Genomic DNA, 22,337 nt, shown 5'->3' with positions numbered 1-22,337 from the left:
GGATCCTCTTGGTGCCCGAGTCCTTCACCCACGAAAAGAGATGAGAAATACCCTTCCCATCTTTTCCTAATTTCTTCTTCCTTCACTATGGTTTGACCGGATTCATCCTTGATAAACTTGGTGATATCTATATCCCTCCTCCTACGCTCCCTCGCTTTTGCAATCCTGTAAATATCATTTGCTCCTTCTTTAGAGTCTAGTTTTCTATACAAATCTTCATACGCTATATCTTTTGCACGGGCAACGGCCTTCTTAGCTTCTCTATTGGCTTCTTTATACCTCTCCTCTGCCCTAGTTCTATCATCATGTGTCCCGTCCCGGCATCTAATGAGCTCCCTAAACCTCAGTTGTTTAAGCGCAACTTTGGTTTGAACCTCATCACTAATCCACCATGATTCTCTACTAGACTTATGTCCTCTCGATGTCCCTACTACCACACCTAATGTTTCCTTGGCAACATCTCTAATAGTTGATGCCAAACTATTCCACATCTGATCTGCGTCCACTTGAGTAACCGTATCCATTCCTGCCTCTACTCTTTCCAAAACTGACGCTTTAAAAGTTTCGGCATTCACTTCATTCAACTTCTTCCAAAGGATCCTAGGTTGGACGGGTCTCACTCTCCTAGTAACCCGCCTCTGCACAACCAAGTCCATGACCAATAATCGGTGTTGGGTGGAACAGGTCCAGGTAGTCAGGGCTCTACAGTCTCTGCAAGCCCTAAGGTCCCCTTTGCGAAGCAGCAAATAGTCAATCTGGGTACTATGTCCCCCACTGTGGAAAGTTGCAAGTTGTGCTTCCGTCTTCCTAAAGAAAGAGTTTGCAACAACCAAATCGTGGGCAACAGCGAATTCGAGAATAGAGCATCCTTCTTCATTTCGAACTCCGTACCCAAAGCCCCCATGGACACCCGTATATCCTTTCGAAAACGTTCCCATATGTCCATTAAGGTCTCCCCCAAAAAGCAAACGATGGTCAGCGGGGCAACTCCTCACAACTTCGTCTAACGATTCCCAAAAGCGGCTTTTTTTCTTCATCTCCTAAACCAGCATGAGGTGCGTAAGCGCAAATGACCATGTAAGTCTCCTCCTGGATAACTAACCTAACCGCCATAATCCTATCGCTATACCTATCCACACCCACAATATTATCCTTATAAAGGGGTCCTATAAAGATCCCTACCCCGTTTCTAGCTACTCTAGAACCCGAAAACCACAACCTGTAGTCGTCAATGTCAACCGCCTCTTCACCCCTCCATCTGGTCTCTTGAACACACAATATGTCCACTTTACTCTTAAGTAACGTATCTACAAGTTCCCGAGATTTGCTAGTCAAAGTTCCTACATTCCAACTACCTACTCTAATCCTAACACGAGTATCTCTACTCCCTCTAGACCTACCCGCCCCTAAGCTAACAGGACATGACCTCAAGTAACCATGCGATAGTGACGAGTGAATCTTACCCTATAAACAACACACTAATAGAAAGAAAAGAGTTACAAATACCGGAAAAAAAAATAGCTAACAAAACAATTACAAAAGTAAGTGTGCAAAAAAAAACAATTAATAGTTAATAATAGAAATAAAAATACTCATACAGGGTAAAAATCAAGGCTATATAACACTTACAAAAGAAAAAGTGTACCCAAAAGTAGCAGGTTAAAAATAAAAATAGCAAGTAGCACCTTAAAACAGTTATAAACAAAAACAAAGCTAGTGGAGTCTCAAAATAATTAATCTATATAATAGATAATAAATAATGCTAGAAAAAACAGTAGGTATATAGATATGTTATGACTGTAAAAAAAAAATAATTTAGCTAATAAAGCACCAGGGGATTATAGATGCATGAACTAAAGAACCCGGTACCAAGAGCAGGTTAGAGCCGGAAAAACAAAAGACCCAGGTATAAAAGAATTAAGATATGTAAAATCCAATAGAATTAGGACAGCACCGTATGTACATCAAAGAAAGGTTATAGAAAAGAAAAATAAAAGGGTAAGAGAAAACAAACACAGCCTTGTGAGAACAAGGGAGTTCCGGCAACAGCGGCTACCGACGGCACAAGGTAGCAGCAGACAACGGATTAGCTAGGTTTCTGGTTCGCAAGTACTTTTGCTACAAGCTCCGTTATATTACCTGCGAAAAAAAAAAGACCGGAGAACTATTCCGGCAACCTGACAGGCGGCGCGTGGCGGCGCGTTTGGAGAGGATCGTCGGCGAAAGTTGTACTCTCAGGTTCGGAAAATTGCAGCGAGTTTAATGAAGACGGTGACGACTTCTAATTCTATCAAAGTTAAGAGCAAAATGCGTTCAAAAATGAAGGGAGTGGTTGTTTGCTTTTTGGGGTGGAGCAAGTCAGAGAGAGAGAGAGAGCGCGCGCGCGCGCTATGGTTATGGAACTTATGAAATCATACAGTTGCAAAAAAGCTCACGAGATAGAAAATAAACCCAAAATGTGTCTACTAATAGAGTGTCAGTGTTGAAATATCTACATTAAAAATCATTTTGTCATATTTTGGGTTGAAATATCTACATTAAAAATCATTTTGTCATATTTTGGGTTAATAACAACTACTCTACTTTCAACTGAGAATGTACTTGGTAAGATTAATTGTTACACATACGGGCTCAATGGTTTTCTTAAATGTGTGTTAGCACCTTTACTGCTTTATAAAGACCCATAAACAATTAAATCTTGATCAGTCAGATGATACTATTCTTATGAAGTTTTTATAACTCTTCATCTGGCTTTATAAAGACCCACACTCTCTTGAAGGTACACATTTTTCTCATATTATTTTCTGGTGACTCCCGCATTTTTACTAATTTTATATTTCCGATTAATACATGGTAAGAATAAATTGCTAATAATATTGGGTTAAGAACACAATATATATATATATATATATATATATATATATATATATATATATATATATATATATATATATAAAGCTCTAAAATAATGATAACATTATTTCACTAATTACCTTTTAATTTTTATAATAATGATGTCATATTTTTATATTAACTTTATTTAAAAAATAACAAAATAAAAATAGATAAATGTCGATAATATATGAATGCCAATTTGATAGGCAAAAACAGGGCCGGTTCTGAGAATATGAATGGCCTGTGCGAGATGGTCGAAAATATGCCCCGAAAAAAATTAAATGGCACAACACAAGGATTGAAAACCTGGTCATGCTAGGCGACTCATCTCTACACCAATTTTTATTGTATAAATAATAAGTAATGAAATCAACTTACTACATATGAATCACCTAAATTGATATCTATGTACATATTTTGATGCAAAAAATTCAATTATATAATTAATCATAATCAACATTAGATAAAGAAAACTATTTTCAATACTTAAAATTGTTAATCGCTTTAACCGTTCTTGACTCAATACTTCGTAAACAAGAATTTAATAACTTCAATTTTGAAAAACTATGTTCAACAAATATTCTATTGTTTTCGTTTTGGTTTTCATGTCATCACCATATTTTAAATAACATTATTCTCAACACCATTTAAAGATTAAATTTATATAAACAAATTACAGTTTAATTGGAAATCGTTCAAACAAACAAATGAATAAGATAAAGACTAATTAGATCAATTAATTATATAAACAAAGATAAGACAAAATGGTGAGTCAGTGGATTCGTAAAAGAAGATTAAAAATACCCACATCGATGGCAAAATGATAAGTCAGTGGCAAAATGATAAGATGAACAATTAATTATACATCCCACATCGGTGGGTTTCTTAACAAAAATACACTATATATTTACCAGCTTTGAATTTATTTTAAAAAGATGACGAGTTGGCCCTGATTTCTCATTGCACTTTTAAAAGGTTGGGCTGATTAATTTTTCTGTATATACAAAAATATATGGGCCTAAGTAATTGTTTAAAAGGGTTGGGCTGATTAATTTTTCTGTAATTGTTTAAAAAATATATGGGCCTATGTAATTGTTGGGCCCTGTGCAAGTGTACATCTTGCACACTCCGCCGGGCCTGGGCAAAAATAATTAATAAAAATATTGATATTTAGTACGGTATTACTGTTTTATAATTTTTTGATATCTCGAAGCATCTTCATAATATATTATCACAACTCTTTTTTCTCAATATGTACAAACTTTCACAACACTTTTTCACAATCTTCACCATATTATCCAATAACCTTTTGTTTCCAAAAAAACAGGTATAGAACTTCATGTCATTGTTAATAGTTTTTTCAAAGAATTATTTTCGTTTATATGTTGTTTGATGATGAAATTTATCACGCCTTAAATGTTTTATTATTGTATGTTTGTTAAACAACAAGAATCTGAAAACCAATAAAATATGTCAATTCATATTGCGGCTATTTAAAATGAAGGTATATAGTATGATAAAATAATTAGTAAATAATCATGATTTTCGCGAGGTTGAACAAGGTATTTTCAATCCCTCTTTTAATTTTAAATGAATATCATTTATGACAAGGAAAATAGTAATTGTAATGAAAATTGAAAGATGGTGGTGGGAGAATGAATGTAGTTCATTTATTATGATCAAGTTAACAACGAAAAGTTTCTTAGCCGAAATTCGCGATCTCACGGGTCATTACACTAATGACTTTATTATTTACATCCAATTAATACCTAAAATATATTATTAAACTGTTTCGTTTAAACAAATCAGTGATTTCACGGGTCATTTCGCTAGTTAGTATATAAAATAAGCGTCAACGCACAAACATTACTGATGTTGTACTTAAAAGATGGCTGAGATTCACAAGTAAGACTGTAATATATCCAACAACAAGCTCATTAGACCTGTCAAATAACACACAAAAATTAATTTATATTTAAAATCATGTAAATTTGGTACCATCGGTATTATAGTACCGTTTTATATATTCGGTTCGGTATTCGGTTGCTGATTTCGGACAATTTCGATTTCGGTACGGTTCGGTTCGGTACCCGTACTAATTTCATCTCTACCTAAAAGAATCGGACCCAATTTCTCTAGCAAAGTTGGGTCCCAACTTCACTTCAAAGTTGGGCCACAATCCGTGAAAAAACACACACAAAAGTGAATACTTTAAACACTAAAATTAGTGAATACAATACATATATATACATCTGTTATTAAAGCATACACTTTAAAAAAAAAAAAAAATTTAGTGAATACTTAAAAACACTATAATTTTTTAAAAAAGTATTAGCTACTTTGTGTGTTGCACATTTATATTCTTAAAATGTCTTTACAACTCGTACCAAAGAAAATAGAAGCCTAAATTGATTCTCGGTTGAAAATATAAAAAATATACTTTCGAGTCTCTTAGAAGCAACATTTTGATATCAAAGTGGTGAAACTTTTGGGATGACAAGCTTGATATTATATTAGATTCAAAGCAATATCTTTCAAGAGACTAATTAGTCACAACAAAAATGGTTAAAGGAAATGGAAAAGCTAATCATTCAACTTTTGAAGATATATATAGTTGGAAACTTGGTTAATTAATTGTCTTGTTTACTCCCTTAAAACTATTAATAATAGTAACTTGCATCCTTCAACATATATGTGTATTAATATCAAAGCACGTTTACTAGTTTAGTAGTACAACTGACAATTGAATTAAACACACCTCATAAGATAAGACTGGTTTACACGCCGTAGTTAATTTTTATTTTTGGTTTGGAAGTAAACATGAATTTCGTATTCGGTTCTTGGTTGAGTTAATTTGATCAAATTCTATTAACTTTTATGATTATAGGAGCAAAGTACGTAGACTGAAATTTCGAAGATGTATATAAATGTTAATTGTCTTTTTTACTCCCTTAACTATTAATAATAGTAACTTACACCCTTCAACATATCTGCATATTACTTCGTAATATTGAAGCCGGTTTAATAGTAAAAACGACAATTGAACGAGATCCAGATCGGCCCGCGCGTTGCGGCGGGGTCTTTCGGGTTGCGTACTCGTAGTTAACGTAGGGTTATGTATTTACAGAAGAAAAAAAACTGACCGTGTGTTAAGCTCCGTTTTAGATGTCGGCGTGTTTAGCGTTTTTTAAAAGGTGTTCGTTTCGAACACAGCTAGTTACGTTTTGTTCGTAAAATTATTTCGAGTTTAACGGTGGTGTCAGAAAATTTAACGCGCGACGAACGGAAGATACGGACCGTTAAAAATTCGGGTGGAGTTTATTTAAGTTTTTTTTAATAAAATAATAAATTTATAGTTTACACCCCTGAAAAAGTTGTAGATCCCTGAAAAAGTTGTAGATTATATAATGGTTAGAAGGCAGTTTTTGTAAATGTACTGTTGATGTCGTTTGAAAAATTAAAGGAGGTCCAAACGACACATTTTGGCACCTCCTTTAGTATATAAGAGGTAATTAAACACGTACACCTCATAAGGAAAACTGGTTTATGCTCTGTAGTTAATTTTTGTTTTTGGTTTAGAGTTAAACATGAATATAGTAAGTATTCGGTTCTTAGTTAAGTTAATTTGATCGAATTCTATTAAGATTTATGATTAAAGGAGCAAAGTACGAAGACTAAAATTTTATAAATGTATTTAGTTAAACTATTTAAAAACAATTGGGGGGGGGGGGGGGGGGGGGTTGAGAGAGAAAGAGAGGAGAGAGAGAACAAAGAGTGAGAGGGTGAGGAATCGAAACTGGGATAGCACGAAGCGAAAACACTACAATGGGGGACTTCAAGATCGGTTTTCAAGGTTATTTGGAATCCAATTAACGTCGTTCATGTTTTTCAACTTCCCGGAGTATTGGACGGTGGAAGATTTATGGAAAAAGTTCAAGAGGTGTGGGGATATCAGAGACATCTATATGGCTGGGAAGCGACTAAGGAATGGCCAGCGATTCGCTTTTGCTAGGTTTGGGGCTGTTGTTGATTCTGACCGCATGTTATCATCGCTAAGCAACATCAACTTTGACAGTTGTCCGATTAGAGTATTCAAGGCATTTGAGAGGGGTGAGCAGGAGCATAAGAAGAATCTACAACATAGGTTTAGCCATGAGTCAAACAAAAACCCAAGATCTGGAACAAACTTCTGGAGGAATGATAATGCTTTTAGAGATGAAAGAAACTATTGTGATGTTGCTGGTCAGTTTCAAGGAGATTTAAGGGATAAACTTGGAAAGAAAGACTTGAGGAATATACTTTCAAGCAGACATGGAAAATGTCAGGAAGACTTGAGAGAGAAATTATCGCACATTCATGGAAGCAAACGTGAGTAGGGTCGTGAAGCTACAAGAAGAGTGGTGGTGGTGTCCGAAAAAGACTGCTACAACCACCTTGCCAAACGTTCAATTGTAGGGGTCCTTAATGACTGGAAATTAGTTCATTAATTTAGCGAGCTATGTAGGGCTGATGGTTTAACAAATTGTGATCTCAAATACTTGAGAGGTTTGGAAATGTTGTTAGTTTTCTATTCATCGTTTGAAGCAGAAAAAATTCTGGATGACAAGGATCATGCACTCCATAAATGGTGTAAACATTCTAGGCTATTAGGCAAGGCTCTAAATGCTCCTAGAAGGTTAGTATGGGTTGAGATTATGGGTGTCCCGGTAACATGTTGGAACGTCAAGACATTCAAAGGTATTGCAGGTGGTTGGGGAGATGTTCTTGAAACCGTGAACTGTGATTTCAACGACGAACATCAAAATCTAATTTGCGGTAACGTTTTAATCCATGCTCGTAGGTTAAGTACCATTGAGGGTCATGTTACTGTGGAGATTGGGAACACCCACTTCAAGGCGTATGTTAAGGAAGATCCTAGTATGCATGTGCACATGAATCTGACAAGACAGGAGGAGGAAGATGATGATAAATCTTCCAAATCCACACCTGATATGGATGATTTCGTTGAAGATACCTTTGATAAGTCAGACGATGATGATGATGACTTTCTGTATGATTCAGATCCAGAAGAAGACATCGAAGAAAATAGAAAATGTCAAGGGAGTGAGTTTGTTCAGGCATGTCTAAATCTGGATGGGGTGGTGCAATTTTCCGGTGATACTGGTCAAAATTCCGGTGGGAATCGAAAGGGGTGCATCGATTGGGCTGAAGATGAAGAGTCAGGGTGTCTAGGGGATGAGAGGAATTTCCAAGATAAAAGTAATCATAATGTCGAGCATGTGGTGTTAGACGAGTGCCCCACGGATACGGTACCCAACCCTAGAGTCACTGACACCAATTCCCCAAGCAGCGTACCATCTCCCACTTTGCCACCGGAACATACGTGTGTAAAAGTTAGTCTGGTAAATGAATGCGTGAGCCCTAATCCTGTGGACAATAACATTGAAAATAAAGTTGTTGAAAATTCGTTTGATATAGATGGGCTCAAGGCCCATTCGGCCCACTCACGCAATATTCCAATTGTTGATAATATTGTGGAAGTCATGTCTGATAGCTCGGCCCAACAAGTTGATAGCCCAACTTCTCCTGATGACAAAATTGGGGGAAACGATTTAAGTCACAAGAAGGCACCAACGATTTCCACAAAGCCTAAATCTAATTCCACAAAAGTAAAATCCAAATCTAGTGGTGCTAATAAGAAGATGAAATTGGGCGATCAAGCTAAGAAAGAGTGCTGTTGGATAAACATTCGTAGATGGAAATCTTCATCAAGGATGCTCAACATTAAAAGTGTCTCTAGGAAGGGCAGACCCGACAATCAGCCGTTGCGATCTAAGTGTTCTTCATGTGCTGAGAAGTGTGATTCGTCAATTGGTGGTGTTGGTTCTTCTCTTAACTCGCTGCAATCAGATGAAATCCATGAATATGGAAAGAAGCTTGGCCTCAAATGGAAGGTTAAGCCTTCCCATCAGTAAGTTTCTCAACTCCTGTCGCCTTTTTTTTTGTTACAGATGAAGATTTTATCTCTCAATATTAGGGGTTTTAAACTCGCGAGTGGTAAGAGTAAAATTGGGTGGGTTAAAAGTTTGTTGTTCAAAGAGAAGCCTTGTTTCTTAGCGCTACAGGAAACCAAACTGGGCACTAAAAACTTAGGCTGGGTGAACTCGTTGTGGGGTTTTTCGAGCTGTGATTTCGTTCAAAAAGAAAAAATAGGCAAGTCTGGGGGGCAACTTTTGATCTGGGATAAGGATAAATTTGAGGCGAATAGTGTTATCTGTTTTGAGTCCGTTATTGGGGTTCGAGGTACATGGAAACATTCTGGGGAATCATTAAATATTCTCAATATATATGGTCCACATGATGACATTAATAAACAGAAACTTTGGGATTCTTTGTCAAAATTGGTGGGTTCCGATGATAAGGCTGCGTGGTTACTTTGTGGCGGTTTCAATGAGGTTAGAGATCACACGGAAAGACTAAATTGTGAATTTATTGAAGGTAGAGCAAAAAGATTCAACCTTTTTATTGAAAATTGCAACCTGATAGAAATTCCAATAGGTGGTAGAATGTTCACACGTGTAAGCGACGACGGTATCAAGTTTAGTAAACTGGATAGGTTTTTGGCGTCCGAAAATTTTTGTGATATTTGGAATAATCTTTTAGCGACTGCCCTCGATAGGAAACATTCGGATCATTGCCCAATCATGTTAAGTGAGACCGTGAGGGATTTTGGGCCGAAACCCTTTAAGCTTTTTGACGCGTGGCTTGATGATGAAGACTGTGAGCATATCATTGTTAAAGCTTGGGAGGAGACTGTCAAAAGTATCAATCGTAAGGACTGCATTTTTAGAAATAAGCTGAAAAATGTGAAAGGGGCATTAAGGGAGTGGAGCAATAAGAAGTTTGGGAATCTTGAGGGTGAAATTGAAGCCTTGAAACATGCTGCTACTATCTTGGAACTAAAGGCAAAAGGTGGTATGTTGGATGAAAGTGAGAAACTGTTATGGAAAGAAACACGTATGAAGTGGTTGGAAAAGGAGTCCGTTAGATCAAACATGCTTAGACAAAAATCAAGGGTAAGATGGATTCTCGATGGCGATGAAAACACAAAATTCTTCCACTCGGTTATTAGAAGAAAGAATAACTTGTGTAGTATTCGAGGGTTGGATATTGGAGGAGTCTGGAATGAAAGTCCAAATGATATTAAAGCTGCGGTCTTTGAGCATTTTAAGCAGGTTTACGAGGAAATTTTTTTTGATAGACCAAGTCTTGTGGACTTACATTACCCATCTCTCTCCGATAGTCAGGCCCGTGATCTTGAGCTGCCTTTTCGTGAAAATGAAATTCATGAAGCCATTTTAGAATGCGGGAGTACAAAGGCCCCGGGACCAGACAGGTTTAATATGCGGTTCTTCAAAAAATATTGGGAACTCATCAAAGTCGAGCTAATTGATGCTATTGTTTGGTTTTGGGAAAAGGCGGAGATTTCAAAAGGTTGTAATGCGTCTTTCGTTACTCTAGTCCCGAAAAGGAGTAACCCGTCGGGACTTGGTGATTTTCGCCCAATTAGCCTTATAGGAAGCTACTACAAGATCATCGCGAAGATACTTTCTAATCGGTTAAGGAAAGTAGTCCCGTTGCTTGTAGGCCCTGAACAGAGTGCTTTTTTGAAGGGTAGGTTTATTCTTGATGGTGCGTTGATTGTCAATGAATCAATTGACTTTTTGAAAGTAAAGAAAGAATTAGGCTTACTTTTTAAAGTGGATTTTGAAAAAGCGTTTGATAGCATTAATTGGGATTTTTTAATGGACGTGATGAAGTGCATGGGTTTTGGTTGCAAGTGGAGGAGGTGGATTTTCACTTGTTTGAAATCGGCTTCTATTTCGGTTTTAGTGAATGGCTCACCGACTAATGAATTTCTCTTAAGTAGGGGGATACGGCAGGGGGACCCCTTATCTCCTTTTCTATTCATACTCGCCTCGGAAGGGCTAAACATCCTTGCTAAAGCGGCTACTGAAAAAGGACTTTTCAAGGGGGTGGAAATCGGCAGGGATAAAGTGAATATCTCGCATCTTCAATATGCGGATGACACCATATTTTTGGGGGAATGGAGTAGACAGAATGTGTTTAATCTTCAAAATCTTCTTAAATGTTTCGAACTCGCTTCGGGGTTAAAAGTAAATTTCCACAAGAGTTGTTTGTACGGCATTGGCGTTAATTTTGAAGAGGTAAGTCATGTGGCAAATCGTATTGGGTGTCAAGTTGGGAAATTTCCCTTTACGTATCTTGGTATTCCCATCGGATCAAGGATGAATAAATTAAAAGATTGGGATGTGGTGATTGAAAAATTTAAGTCAAGACTCTCGGATTGGAAAAGATGAACGTTGTCATTCGGAGGAAGAGTAACTCTTATTAAATCGGTTCTTAATAGTCTCCCCTTGTATAATTTTTCGCTATTTCGTGCTCCCCATTGTGTGTTGAAACTACTTGAGAGAGTGAGGCGTTCTTTTTTTTGGGGTGGGACGGATTCGGAGTCTAGTATCTCTTGGGTTAAATGGGATTGTATCATATCACCTTATGGGTTTGGGGGGTTAAATTTCGGGTCCTTAAATAGCAAAAACTTGGCATTATTGGGAAAATGGTGGTGGAGGTTCAAAACCGAAACCAATGCACTTTGGGTTAAAATCATTCGTAGCATTCATGGCACGGACGGGGGTTTGGGTTCGGGGACTAATTATCCTCGTTCCTCAAATCTTGGTACGTGGCATAACATTATTATGGCAGGTAACTCTCTGGAGGCTCTAGACATTCTTTTCTGGTCATCTTTCAGCAAAACAGTTCGAGACGGGTCGCTTACTTCTTTTTGGGAGGATTTATGGATCGGGGACAGCAAGCTGAGCGAGAAATTCCCAAGGTTATACAGGCTTGATTCCAGAGGGGTGCTCGTCAGGGATCGAGTAGATACAGCGGAGTCAGCCCTCAAAATAACCTTCGATTGGTCACGAGTACCCTCGGGTAAAACTGAATCAGAGTTAAATAAGCTGGTCGAATTATTAACAGGTTACAAGTTCGATTGTAGCAGATTGGACGGATGGAGCTGGACTTTATCGCATAATGGCCAGTTCACTGTGAAAGATCTTTCCTACATCATCGATGAACAGGTACTTGCGAGCAGTTTCTCTTCACAAGGGACTTTAAGAAACAATTTAGTCCCAAAAAAATTAGAGATTTTCGTGTGGCGGGCTACCAAGAAACGACTCCCGGTAAGGGTCGAACTCGACAAAAGGGGCATCGACTTACATAGTGTTAGATGCCCCCTATGTGATGATGACCTGGAATCATTGGAGCACTCGTTGATTTTCTGTAAACACGCCATCGAGGTTTGGAATCGGGTATATCGTTGGTGGGGCCTTGGTAATTTTTCGAACTTTAGTTTGCACGAAATACTAAAAGGTAATGCTTCGGTCCCATTGTCGTGTCTTGGAAAAAAGCTATGGCAAGCGGTAGAATGGGTTTGCGTATACTTCATATGGAAGAATCGGAATAACATGGTTTTTCGCGGTAAAATGTGGAACGCCCCGGTAGCACTAAACGAGATCCAACTAAGATCTTTCGAATGGATCTCACATCGGCTAAAAGGAAAGAGGATCGACTGGCTCACTTGGTTAAGCAACCCACAAAGCTATCTCTCCATGGTCTAACTCGTGTTTTCTCTTTCGGGTCTGTAATCTTTTGTAACATTGCTAGAGATTGGTTTGTTTGCTTCCTCGCAAACTTCTTCTTTTTGAGCTGTATGTAATTCGTGTATATGGTCAGTTGGCGTATCATCTTTTTGATCCCAACTACACTTTGTAATCCTTACTATTATTAATCTACTTGCTCTTCAAAAAAAAAAAAAAAAAAATGTATTTAGTCTTCAACGAATAAAATTATTAGGGAGTGGTTGTTGGACATTTTAGTAACCTTGGGAATATTAGGAATATATTATACTTTTAGCTTTATTCCATAAAATAAAAGTCATTCACCCTTGAAAATATTAATGGACATACTTTTTACAAACAGTAATCAACTTTCTAACACCATAAATATTCATCACTAGATCCTATCCATAATCACCTCTCACCAACACAAATCTTTTACAAAAATGAACAAAAAAAACTCATACAGAAGATCTCAAACATTTCAACCAACAAATCATTCAACTCCATTAATGGGAATGAATGATCATTTACAACCTCCAAGAAAATCTCTTACCATCGAGTTTCCAACGTCTCCTGATCAGTCTCTTTTTAGTGAATCAATGCATCATTTCACTCACTCGCACCACCCTATCGGACTTATTAGCCAGCAAGATCCTTTCACCTGCAATGGTTGCAAAGAACAAGGAGCTGGCAAGAGGTTTTCATGTCAGAAATGTGATTTTCAGCTTCATGATTTCTGTGCATTAGCACCTCCTGTTCTCAAAGCTCATCCACTTCATGTTCAACACCAACTTGTCTTACAAGTTAAGCCCAAAACAGGTACACATCAAATAATCTCTAATTAAACATATCATTAACATTAACTGGTCAAGTCTGCCGTTGCAAACTCACAATTTAGAACAAAAATTTCAATTTAAATTCTTAAACTTCCTTACATTTACATATTCACCCACTACTTTGTGACATCACACAATGATGGATAGCAGTAGCCATTATTATTTTATGGGTAGTGATGTAGTATCACTTATTATTTTGATAAATCCACTCTCCGTTATGCATAAGGTACTTGTACAGCAATGGCGGATCTAGAACATTTTGTCACTGTTAGCAAAAAAAATTATGACCAACTTTCAACTTTTTGAAAATCTTTTTATCCAAAATCAAAAGGCTAACCTATATGCATCCAAGAATTATATATATACCACACAAAAATTTAAGTAGAATTTCAGTAAAAAAGTTCTTAAAAATATTTAAGTTTTATATTTATATTTTTGTTTCTAAATTAAGATAAGTTTTATTTATGGCGATTCCTTGAAAAATGCCTTTACTAAATCAATTACGTGGGACTCCGGAATTTTTCAAATCGAATTAGTAAGTATTGTAATCCATAAGACCATAAATAATGGTGATTATGACGTGTAGTGGGTAAGGTGCATTTTTTGAAGCAAGTTAGTGACTGGACTATGGCAGGAAAATGGTGAATTGTAATGGGGGGCTTTTGTCAAAGGTTGTTGGGCGTTTGTGAGTGATGTGACAAAATATAAGTGGAAGTTAGGTTAAAACGTGTTTAAAATGGTAGGAAAAGGTTTAAAAAAGTAATAAAAAAACCACAAATGCACTTAAAGTCTTCTGTATTATTATAAAACTTATGATATGATAGAAACTAAAACTCTTATGATAAAAGTCTAACCGTTTTACTAAAGTAAACCAAATAAAAGTATAGTTTACAAGGGTTAATTTGTAAACATATTCTTTCTTGTTTGCATTACTTATACGGAGTAGTAAATAAATCTTTAATTTGCAAATAACAAGGGTTAATATGTAAATGTAAATATGGGTTAATATGTAAATATATAATTTAATAAGGGACAAAAACATAGTTAGTTCTACTACGGAGTATAAAGTTATAAATAGTGTAGGGTAGCCATTAACGCAGCGCGATCGAGCTTGTTTTGCCCCATCACGCCCTCATAGCGCCGCTATGGGGCGCGAACGTTTATTTTTTTTGGTGGCGTGATTCGAGCTTCACGGTGGGTGATGGTGGGGAGTTGCGAATGAGAAATGAACACGTGGGGCATGGTGCAGGAAGGGTTGCATCTTCTATTTTATTTTCATTTTCTATTTTACGTAAATTGAAATGAAAAATGAAGATCCGGTGAGTGGTGCGATAGTGAATTTCAAATACAGTACAGAATATAATTAAAGAAGATGAAGTATTTAGAATATTTACAAATTAGTCCCTAGACTATGTATTGATTTATATAAATAGATTGTTTATTTGTAGTTTAGTCCATAAAGTTTTATTTTTGTAAGTATATAATTTTATAATTTATTAATTTTATATATTTGTGTATTTAAATTTACTCATATTTTATATAAATTATTTAAATATTAATTACAGTAATAAAAGAAAAATAAATAATATAACTTATTTAAAAAATAAAAAAGAAAATAAAAATGTGGGACCAATTACTCCATCACCATCACGCCATCCTACTACAAACTTCATCACGCCATCACATTTGCCAAATCACCACTATACCTCACAAAAACACCCATCATACCTCATCACGCCCATCACCACTAAATAAGGTCTGATATGAGAGATTGATCGTCTCTCTCATCTACCCATCCATCCCTAGTACTCTGTATGCCATTTTCACTCTGTTTGATGTTCATGAGTTCATCCAACTATTTCTAACAATAATATACATAAAATATATAAAATTTTCTCTCAGTTTGATGGCCCTAATATATTGTTGATCCGTGCATCACCCACGCTGTCATATTATTAAAATTCATCGGTTGCACTTTCATATAATTAAAAAGAGTTCTGAAAAATTTACCCTTGGTCGTTTAGATTGACTGGTGTCACGTGCTACCAGTCAATACAAGGTAGATCCGCCCCTGTTGTACAGTACACACTAAAGCATACTAACAGTGGATTTATCAAAATCACAATCGAAAATATCAACGCACTTATTTTACAAGCTTGAAAATCTCTAGTAGAGACTTGAGTAGTCGAGTTCAATTCTCACAGTCTGCAACTTTAGGGTCTTGCTTTTCAAAATGAAATAAAACATTTAGTTTAATTAGAACAATGAATTTAATATGTTTAATGAAGGTGGAATTCGCTGGCCAACGTGTAACGTATGTGGAAAATCAACCAGAGGGTTTATGTTCAAATGCAACTTTTGTCATTTCCAAATGCACCCATGTTGTGCTATGCTCTCTGACCAAATTAACTACCCGTCTATTCACAACCACCCTCTGAACCTCTTGCCGCCGATAGCCTCAGACAGTCAACTCAACGTAATCTGCAGAGAGTGCAACAGAAAGAGATCAGGCCGCTTTTACGGCTGCAGAGTTTGTGGTTACAATCTTCATGCAATATGTGCTAAGGATATGATCAATGGGCTTAAAGTGAATGGAATAAAAAACTCTGAGAAGCCAAGTGTGTTAGGACCGGCTGTCAGATTTGCTTCACAAGCGGTTGCTGAGTTTATCGGTGGACTGATTGATGGGATTGGAGAAGGTGTTGGACAGGCTCTAGTTCAGGATGTTACAAGGAGTGGTGGCCGTAATAATACTACTAGAAGAATGTAATTATAATTAACAGGGGATTTGAATCTAAATGTTGTATAACTACTATCATGTTCAATTGTATGTATTCCATCTGTATATCTGTATAAGAATATAATTAACAGGGGATTTGCTTATAAAAAGATTGTATTGTACTTGTTGTAACGTTGTTATCAAGTGAAAGAAAAACTTTATTCTATCTATATATCTATATAAGGCTTTATGAGCAGTACATAAACATTGCGATTACATATAGATGTATTTTAGCTTTATTTCTCCTTATTATTTCATTTTATCTTTCCTTTCATAAAACTATCTGGCAAGAATATCTAGATTATTGAGTACAACTACATACAAATTACGGTAAGAGCACGATCGTGACTGTGACGTCAGAGTCAAACGGTGTACTTTGTGTTGATGTGGCAAGGTTAGTATCTATATAAGGCTTTATGAGCAGTACATAAACATTGCGATTACATATAGATGTATTTTAGCTTTATTTCTCCTTATTATTTCATTTTATCTTTCCTTTCATAAAACTATCTGGCAAGAATATCTAGATTATTGAGTACAACTACATACAAATTACGGTAAGAGCACGATCGTGACTGTGACGTCAGAGTCAAACGGTGTACTTTGTGTTGATGTGGCAAGGTTAGTATTTAACATTCGTTAACCCAAAAGGACAAGTTTTTGTGTCAAATATTGGTACGATGATGTGGTAAAATCTGATTGGAAATGAGGTGGGAAAAAATAAATTAATTACAAAAATGTATTAATATTAAATTATAAAAATCATTCGTTGGCTGCTTTGGGGCTTCACCGATCCGTCACTTCTCTAACTAACGCCGGCTTCCGTTAACTTTTGACGCGACTTTAACGGCGTCACCTTCCGTCACCACCAATCCACCTCATGTGTCGGATGAATTTTAACGCTGCGATGAGATTAGTCTAAGCATTTTGACACCCAACAAACGAATTTAAACTTCGTCCTTAAAATTTGGTTTCATTCGCTAGAAAGCCAGAAAGGGATGTGATCCTCTCATGTAACTTGACCAATCAAATTATTTTCGTGAGTAAAAATATTAATAATAAAATAAATAATATAATATAATAAATGGTCCTCTACATTTTTTACTCACAAAACTTATAACATTATCGATCATGTTTTACAGTATAATTTGAGAATTTGAGATTTGAGATGATTCAAATTCAATGGTTTTTACTTTTTAGTACACTCTATTTTATAAAGTATTATTAATTAATTAATTAATTAATAATTAATTAATTAACGAGCTTGTGTAACAAAGCTTTTTCTAGTTGTATATACGGAGTATTTGTTTTTGGCTGCTCAAGAGTGGGTAGTGATTGGGCCGGGTCCACCAGAGCCTTACCGTTCGATCTACATTCAAAATTCAAATATTATAAACTCTCCCACTGAGCCACACTCTGACAAATTGACCGTTTGAAAATTCTAGGGTTTCCAATTTCAATACTTCTCTTCTTCTTCTTCTTCTTCTTCTGCGCCATGGATGATGAACAGCAAACGATGATTATGGATCCAGAAACAGCATTCTTAGCTTCTAAACAAGAAACCGGCAATGAATGGGAGATCTTCAAAGAAAACGTCAGACCTTTAAAACGCGGTCGTAATGTTAAACTCCTCAACGATTCACTCAAATCCAATTCGGATATCCATATCCGTAACTCCCTTAATGAGACCCGAAGGTATCCATCCCCTCATCTCTTAATCGATTTCTTATTTACTTTATTATATAATTATTTCAATTTCACATTTCAAATTAATTAATTTGTGTAATTTAATTAGGAAATTGATTAAGGATATTGACGAGTACGATGGTGATGATCCTTTGAAACCATGGCTCGAGTAAGCGATTGATTTTCACTAATCACCTTTTTTATTATGATTCTTGGTATTGGTATGATAATTAAGTTCAATTGACGTTCATGTTATGAATTTGTTGTTGTTGTTGGTATGTAGTTGTATAAAGTGGGTTCAAGATGCATTTCCACCAGGTGGAGATTGTTCAGGGTTGGTTGTTATATATGAACAATGTGTGCGAACTTTTTGGCATGATGAGCGATATAGGAACGATCTTCGTTATCTTAAAGTGTGGTTGGAATATGTAAGTACTTATATATAAACCTCAAATGATTATATTATTGACATTTGTGTAAGGTGATGACTTGAGTATATATTTATTGCAGGCTGAACATTGTGATGATGCTGAAGTTGTTTATAAGTTTCTTTATACGAATAAAATTGGGGAAACACATTCGATTTTTTACATATCGTATGCTAGCTGCTTGGAGTCGAAGAATAAGATCAAAACTACGAATGAGATATATGAGTGTGGAGTATCTAGGTTTGTCTTTTTATCCATCTGAATATCTTATATGTTATTGATTCTCTCAAGTTCTTTTTCTTGCATTTCTCAAATCCCCGGAACCCCTAAATTCATATTTTCATTATCTAAATTCAATCGTACAATAACACCCATTACCAGTCGTTACAATAAAGGTGGTTTTTTGAAGAACACCCAATTACTGCCCACAAACTGTTTGATAAAATGCCGCAGAGTACGTGTTCTTGGTGAATCTGATACAAGTGTATCCAAAGATGTTTTAGTGGGTGAGGATTCGGCGAATTTCGATTTAGCGAAGCAAAAGATTACATCTTGGATATATTTTGCTGGGGTTTTGGGGGTTTTGTTGTTTATTCTTGATATTGCTTGGCTTGATAATAATACTGGGTTTGGTAAAGCTAAATTAACTGTGTATGTTATATGTAGATGTAGATATCAGCTGTTAAATGGGTTCTTTTACTATACATCTTTTAAATTTGCTCTGACAGCGTGTAGATAATTTGAATATCTATTTAGTACCATTTGAGGCAACTCTTGTTAAAAGCAACTTCTACCATATGCTGAATAACTGTCTAAACTAAGGAAGATGCAGTCCTGGTTTTAGTACAAAATGGGAGTGGTTATATTGGTTGCAATTTAATTGATCTGCATAATTACTACATGTATATTGGATATAATGGTAGAAATTTAAGAACATGATATTTATGTTTCATATAAAGTACTGCAGTATATATGCACTATGTTGCTGCGTAGTTATATACTTATGCCAGTGCTGCCCTAATCTATAAACTATTAGTACATTTCTATGGTTGTGTCCTGTGATGACCAGATCATAAGTTCTTACTGGATTGTTTATTGTATGTAATAGGAACGCTCAACCAATCGAGAAGCTGAAATCAGCTTACCAGAAATTTTTTGGTCGTTCGATGAGTAGACCAAAGGCCGATGCTGACTGTGAAGTACGTATTTCTTCTGTTTTTCTTGTTCTTTAAGCTTTTATATGAAATATGAAATGAATTGCTTGTATTGATTTCTACATTTCAAAACCCATAGGAGGAATCAGAAGAAACACGTCAACCTGTACGAAGCTTTGGAACTGTCTTAGCCCGAGGAGACAGTGGTTAGTTTTTATCTGGAAAAATACAAGTCGGTATTACTACATTACTATTTACTATTACTACATAAAACTAAGTGCATAGGTTGTGAATAGTAATTTTAATGTCATCATGCTGAAGTAAGCATGATGTCATCCTACTCTTTAGTTCAATAACTAATTTGGTACCATTACTCATACATATTTCCTTAAACTGCCAGGAAATCACGCTCACGCCAGTTCTGCTGCCATTGCTAGGAAAAGACCAAAGCAAGATGGGTTAGTAAAAGTCATTATATTCTTACTATAGACACACGTGGCTTTGTTTGTAATGTAACCTGAGTTGTTTTTGTGTTGTTAGGTCCCAAGTAGGTGGACTCAAGGTTTTAAAAGATATAAGCAACGTTGATAGGAGAACAACGCACCAGTCAGAGTCATCGTCGAAACCCTCGTGGCACACTCTCGCACCACGAGCTGAAAGAAACAAAGAGAATAAAGCTGTCCCTTCCAAGTGGACTTCAAATAAGGTACACATTTCAATGTATTGATTGATAGCCCTTGATTTTGTTGAGGTTGTTATACGTAGCTGCTTGACAAATGCTGAACCTTTAATTTTTTCAGATTCCTCAAAGACCTGTTGGTAGACCAGGTGGAGCTGCTCCCATTCCCTGCATTGAGGTTTTTGTAGATGAAGAATGCACACAGTGAGTATCATTATTCATTAACAACTAGTTACTCTTGTAATTTTATTGCTAGCATTTTATTTATCATACCGAATATTATTTTGCCATATCTTGAAAAAAAGTGAGCACTGTAGGTAAAAGTATGAAGGAAAAAACACAGAATTTAAGTAGGAAAGTAAGACGCTTTAGAAAGTCATTGGTTTATCAGCTTACAATTTCATAGTACCAATCATTATACATTTGCATATATTAAACAACAACTACTGTATACAGTGATCCTGCTTTTACCAAACCTATACTTTATGCGTGATGCACCGGTTATTTGCAGCTGAATTTCTCTATAATAAATGTACAAAAAGCACACTTTATGCAATAACAAATACAATTCGATTTATGGATTTTATATGTTTTCTCTGTTTAAAATTCATTTTCATCCACATTTCAGACCACCTCAGAATGTGAGCAATGCGGGCGGACGCTCTACTGCTCTACAGGACAAAGATGGTAAAGACCTCAAAAAGTAAGTAATAACAGAGTCTGTGATCCTAGTTTGAAGGAGAAGTTTATGTGTGTATATTGTTTAACTGTATGTATCTTCTTTAATTGAAAAAGGGAGACAGAGCTACTGATGGAAAACCCGCTGCGCCATTTTCCTCCAAGCAGTCTCAGATGATTATCAGATAAGATAATTCAATTGTGTTTGTGATTGATGCTTCTCCTAGTTGTTTGAATATTAGTCTGAATGAGATATATGGGTCAGCTTTTGTCTATAAAGCTTGATTCAAGTTGTTTGCATTGTTGTTAACTGAATCTTGTATTGATTTTTCTTTTTAATGTGGAGAAAGTTGTTTGTGTCCTTTATTGTATCAATAATATGTTGAGATAAGGTTTTCTTCTTTTCCTTGACGCTTTGTTCCATCCTTCTTTATAGCTAATTTAGCTTCACAAATCTTTACAGGTTATATAAATCGTTCAAATGCCGTGTGTCGGAATAACATAAATTTTGAATTAGTATCAGAAAATGGAAATAGACTGAAGGGCGGTTGTTCGTTATGTTTTGTAAAAGAAAAAAACCGGTTTAAGTCTGTAATTCTGTAAACTTTATAATAACGTATATCATTCTTAGTTTTATGGGACATATAAGTCATTCGTCTAATACTAACGAAAAGATAATTTGAATTTTTCTAATTTGAATTTTACGAAAAGATACTTTAAGGCAATTTAACGAGAGTCTAAGAACTCTCGTTAGAGAAATTCAAATACTCCCTCTGTTCCAACTCTATTGTTCATTATTTCATTTTGGGATGTCTCAAATTAATTGTTCAGATTCTTTTTCAACCAATCAAAAGATGTTAATCTGAAGAGAGAATATATATTATTGGTGGAAGAGAGAATATATATTATTGGTGGAGAATGAAGTTAGTGAGATTTCCTAAAACTGCATGTTTTTATCCAGCGACAATATATTTGGGACAGAGGGAGTAATTTTTAGTTTAAAATATCATTTTTAATCCTTTAGGTCTCGTTCCCATTATCTCATCCACATATTACTAATGTACACACTCGATCTCTTCAAATGGTGGAATTCTGATTGTTCAAATAATAATATGATGGATACATTTCGAGGTTCTTCTACTCATCAATTTTCGTGGAAAGGGAAGAGAATTCGGCAAGCGGTCACATGGATATGTGAATGAGAATTAGAAATCAAAAGGTGTTTAAAAACAAATTTATGGCTGCTTCGATGATATTCTTGGAGGTTCAAACGGTTACTTTCGATTGGATTTCTCGAAGAATTAAGGAGGTAAATCTTGACTGGAATGTGTGGCTTCTGAATCCATCTTCTTATGCTATGTAGAATGAGTTCAAGTTCTAGTTGCTCCCTCTGCAACCGGATCTTCTTCCTATTCTTAGCTTAGAAGGTGTGTGTTTTACTCCTATCTTGTACATTTCGGGTTTTCTTCGTGTGGGTAGCTGTGTTCGTTTGCTACTCTTG

The 22,337-nt window shown here is 35.9% G+C and overlaps 4 protein-coding genes across 4 annotated transcripts; 3 read left to right on the top strand and 1 right to left on the bottom strand.

Annotated features, from left to right (window-relative positions):
• Positions 1 to 975: 975 nt before the first annotated feature.
• Positions 976 to 5,658, bottom strand: LOC139860194 (uncharacterized). Its single transcript, XM_071848986.1, has 3 exons — positions 5,654 to 5,658; positions 4,766 to 4,838; positions 976 to 1,464 (listed from the first exon to the last, which is right to left on the bottom strand). Exons 1-3 carry the CDS (start codon positions 5,656 to 5,658, stop codon positions 976 to 978), a joined length of 567 nt encoding a protein of 188 aa, XP_071705087.1.
• Positions 5,659 to 11,672: 6,014 nt separating this feature from the next.
• LOC139860125 (uncharacterized) lies at positions 11,673 to 12,596 on the top strand. Its single transcript, XM_071848924.1, has one exon. It carries the CDS (start codon positions 11,673 to 11,675, stop codon positions 12,594 to 12,596), a length of 924 nt encoding a protein of 307 aa, XP_071705025.1.
• Positions 12,597 to 13,027: 431 nt separating this feature from the next.
• LOC139859074 (protein VACUOLELESS GAMETOPHYTES) lies at positions 13,028 to 16,300 on the top strand. The gene is made up of 2 exons (XM_071847892.1): positions 13,028 to 13,415; positions 15,721 to 16,300. Exons 1-2 carry the CDS (start codon positions 13,040 to 13,042, stop codon positions 16,200 to 16,202), a joined length of 858 nt encoding a protein of 285 aa, XP_071703993.1. The 5' UTR covers positions 13,028 to 13,039; the 3' UTR covers positions 16,203 to 16,300.
• Positions 16,301 to 17,727: 1,427 nt separating this feature from the next.
• Positions 17,728 to 21,059, top strand: LOC139859068 (mitotic spindle checkpoint protein BUBR1). Its single transcript, XM_071847887.1, has 11 exons — positions 17,728 to 17,906; positions 18,007 to 18,066; positions 18,181 to 18,325; positions 18,408 to 18,565; positions 19,434 to 19,524; positions 19,619 to 19,685; positions 19,880 to 19,937; positions 20,020 to 20,185; positions 20,280 to 20,362; positions 20,787 to 20,861; positions 20,954 to 21,059. The coding sequence occupies exons 1-11, from the start codon at positions 17,728 to 17,730 to the stop codon at positions 21,012 to 21,014; spliced, it is 1,143 nt and encodes a 380-aa protein (XP_071703988.1). The 3' UTR covers positions 21,015 to 21,059.
• The last annotated feature ends 1,278 nt before the right edge of the window (positions 21,060 to 22,337 follow it).

Source organism: Rutidosis leptorrhynchoides, chromosome 1 (genome assembly GCF_046630445.1).
Source record: "Rutidosis leptorrhynchoides isolate AG116_Rl617_1_P2 chromosome 1, CSIRO_AGI_Rlap_v1, whole genome shotgun sequence".
NCBI lineage: Eukaryota > Viridiplantae > Streptophyta > Magnoliopsida > Asterales > Asteraceae > Rutidosis > Rutidosis leptorrhynchoides.
The sequence above is the reverse complement of the archived record's forward strand: the minus strand, read 5'-3'. Positions and strand labels throughout refer to the sequence as shown.

Bases quoted from the DNA above. Each gene is read 5' to 3' on its own strand.
- LOC139859068 (XM_071847887.1), top strand. From the start codon at position 17,728: ATGATTATGGATCCAGAAACAGCATTCTTAGCTTCTAAACAAGAAACC. The intron at 18,566-19,433 runs GTTTGTCTTTTT...TGTATGTAATAG, and splicing joins TATGAGTGTGGAGTATCTAG to GAACGCTCAACCAATCGAGA. The intron at 20,862-20,953 runs GTAAGTAATAAC...TAATTGAAAAAG, and splicing joins GATGGTAAAGACCTCAAAAA to GGAGACAGAGCTACTGATGG.
- LOC139860125 (XM_071848924.1), top strand. From the start codon at position 11,673: ATGGCAGGTAACTCTCTGGAGGCTCTAGACATTCTTTTCTGGTCATCT.
- LOC139860194 (XM_071848986.1), bottom strand. The intron at 1,465-4,765 runs GTAATGTTTGTG...TGTTGTTTATAG, and splicing joins ATCTTTTAAGTACAACATCA to GGTAAGATTCACTCGTCACT.
- LOC139859074 (XM_071847892.1), top strand. From the start codon at position 13,040: ATGAACAAAAAAAACTCATACAGAAGATCTCAAACATTTCAACCAACA. The intron at 13,416-15,720 runs GTACACATCAAA...TGTTTAATGAAG, and splicing joins ACAAGTTAAGCCCAAAACAG to GTGGAATTCGCTGGCCAACG.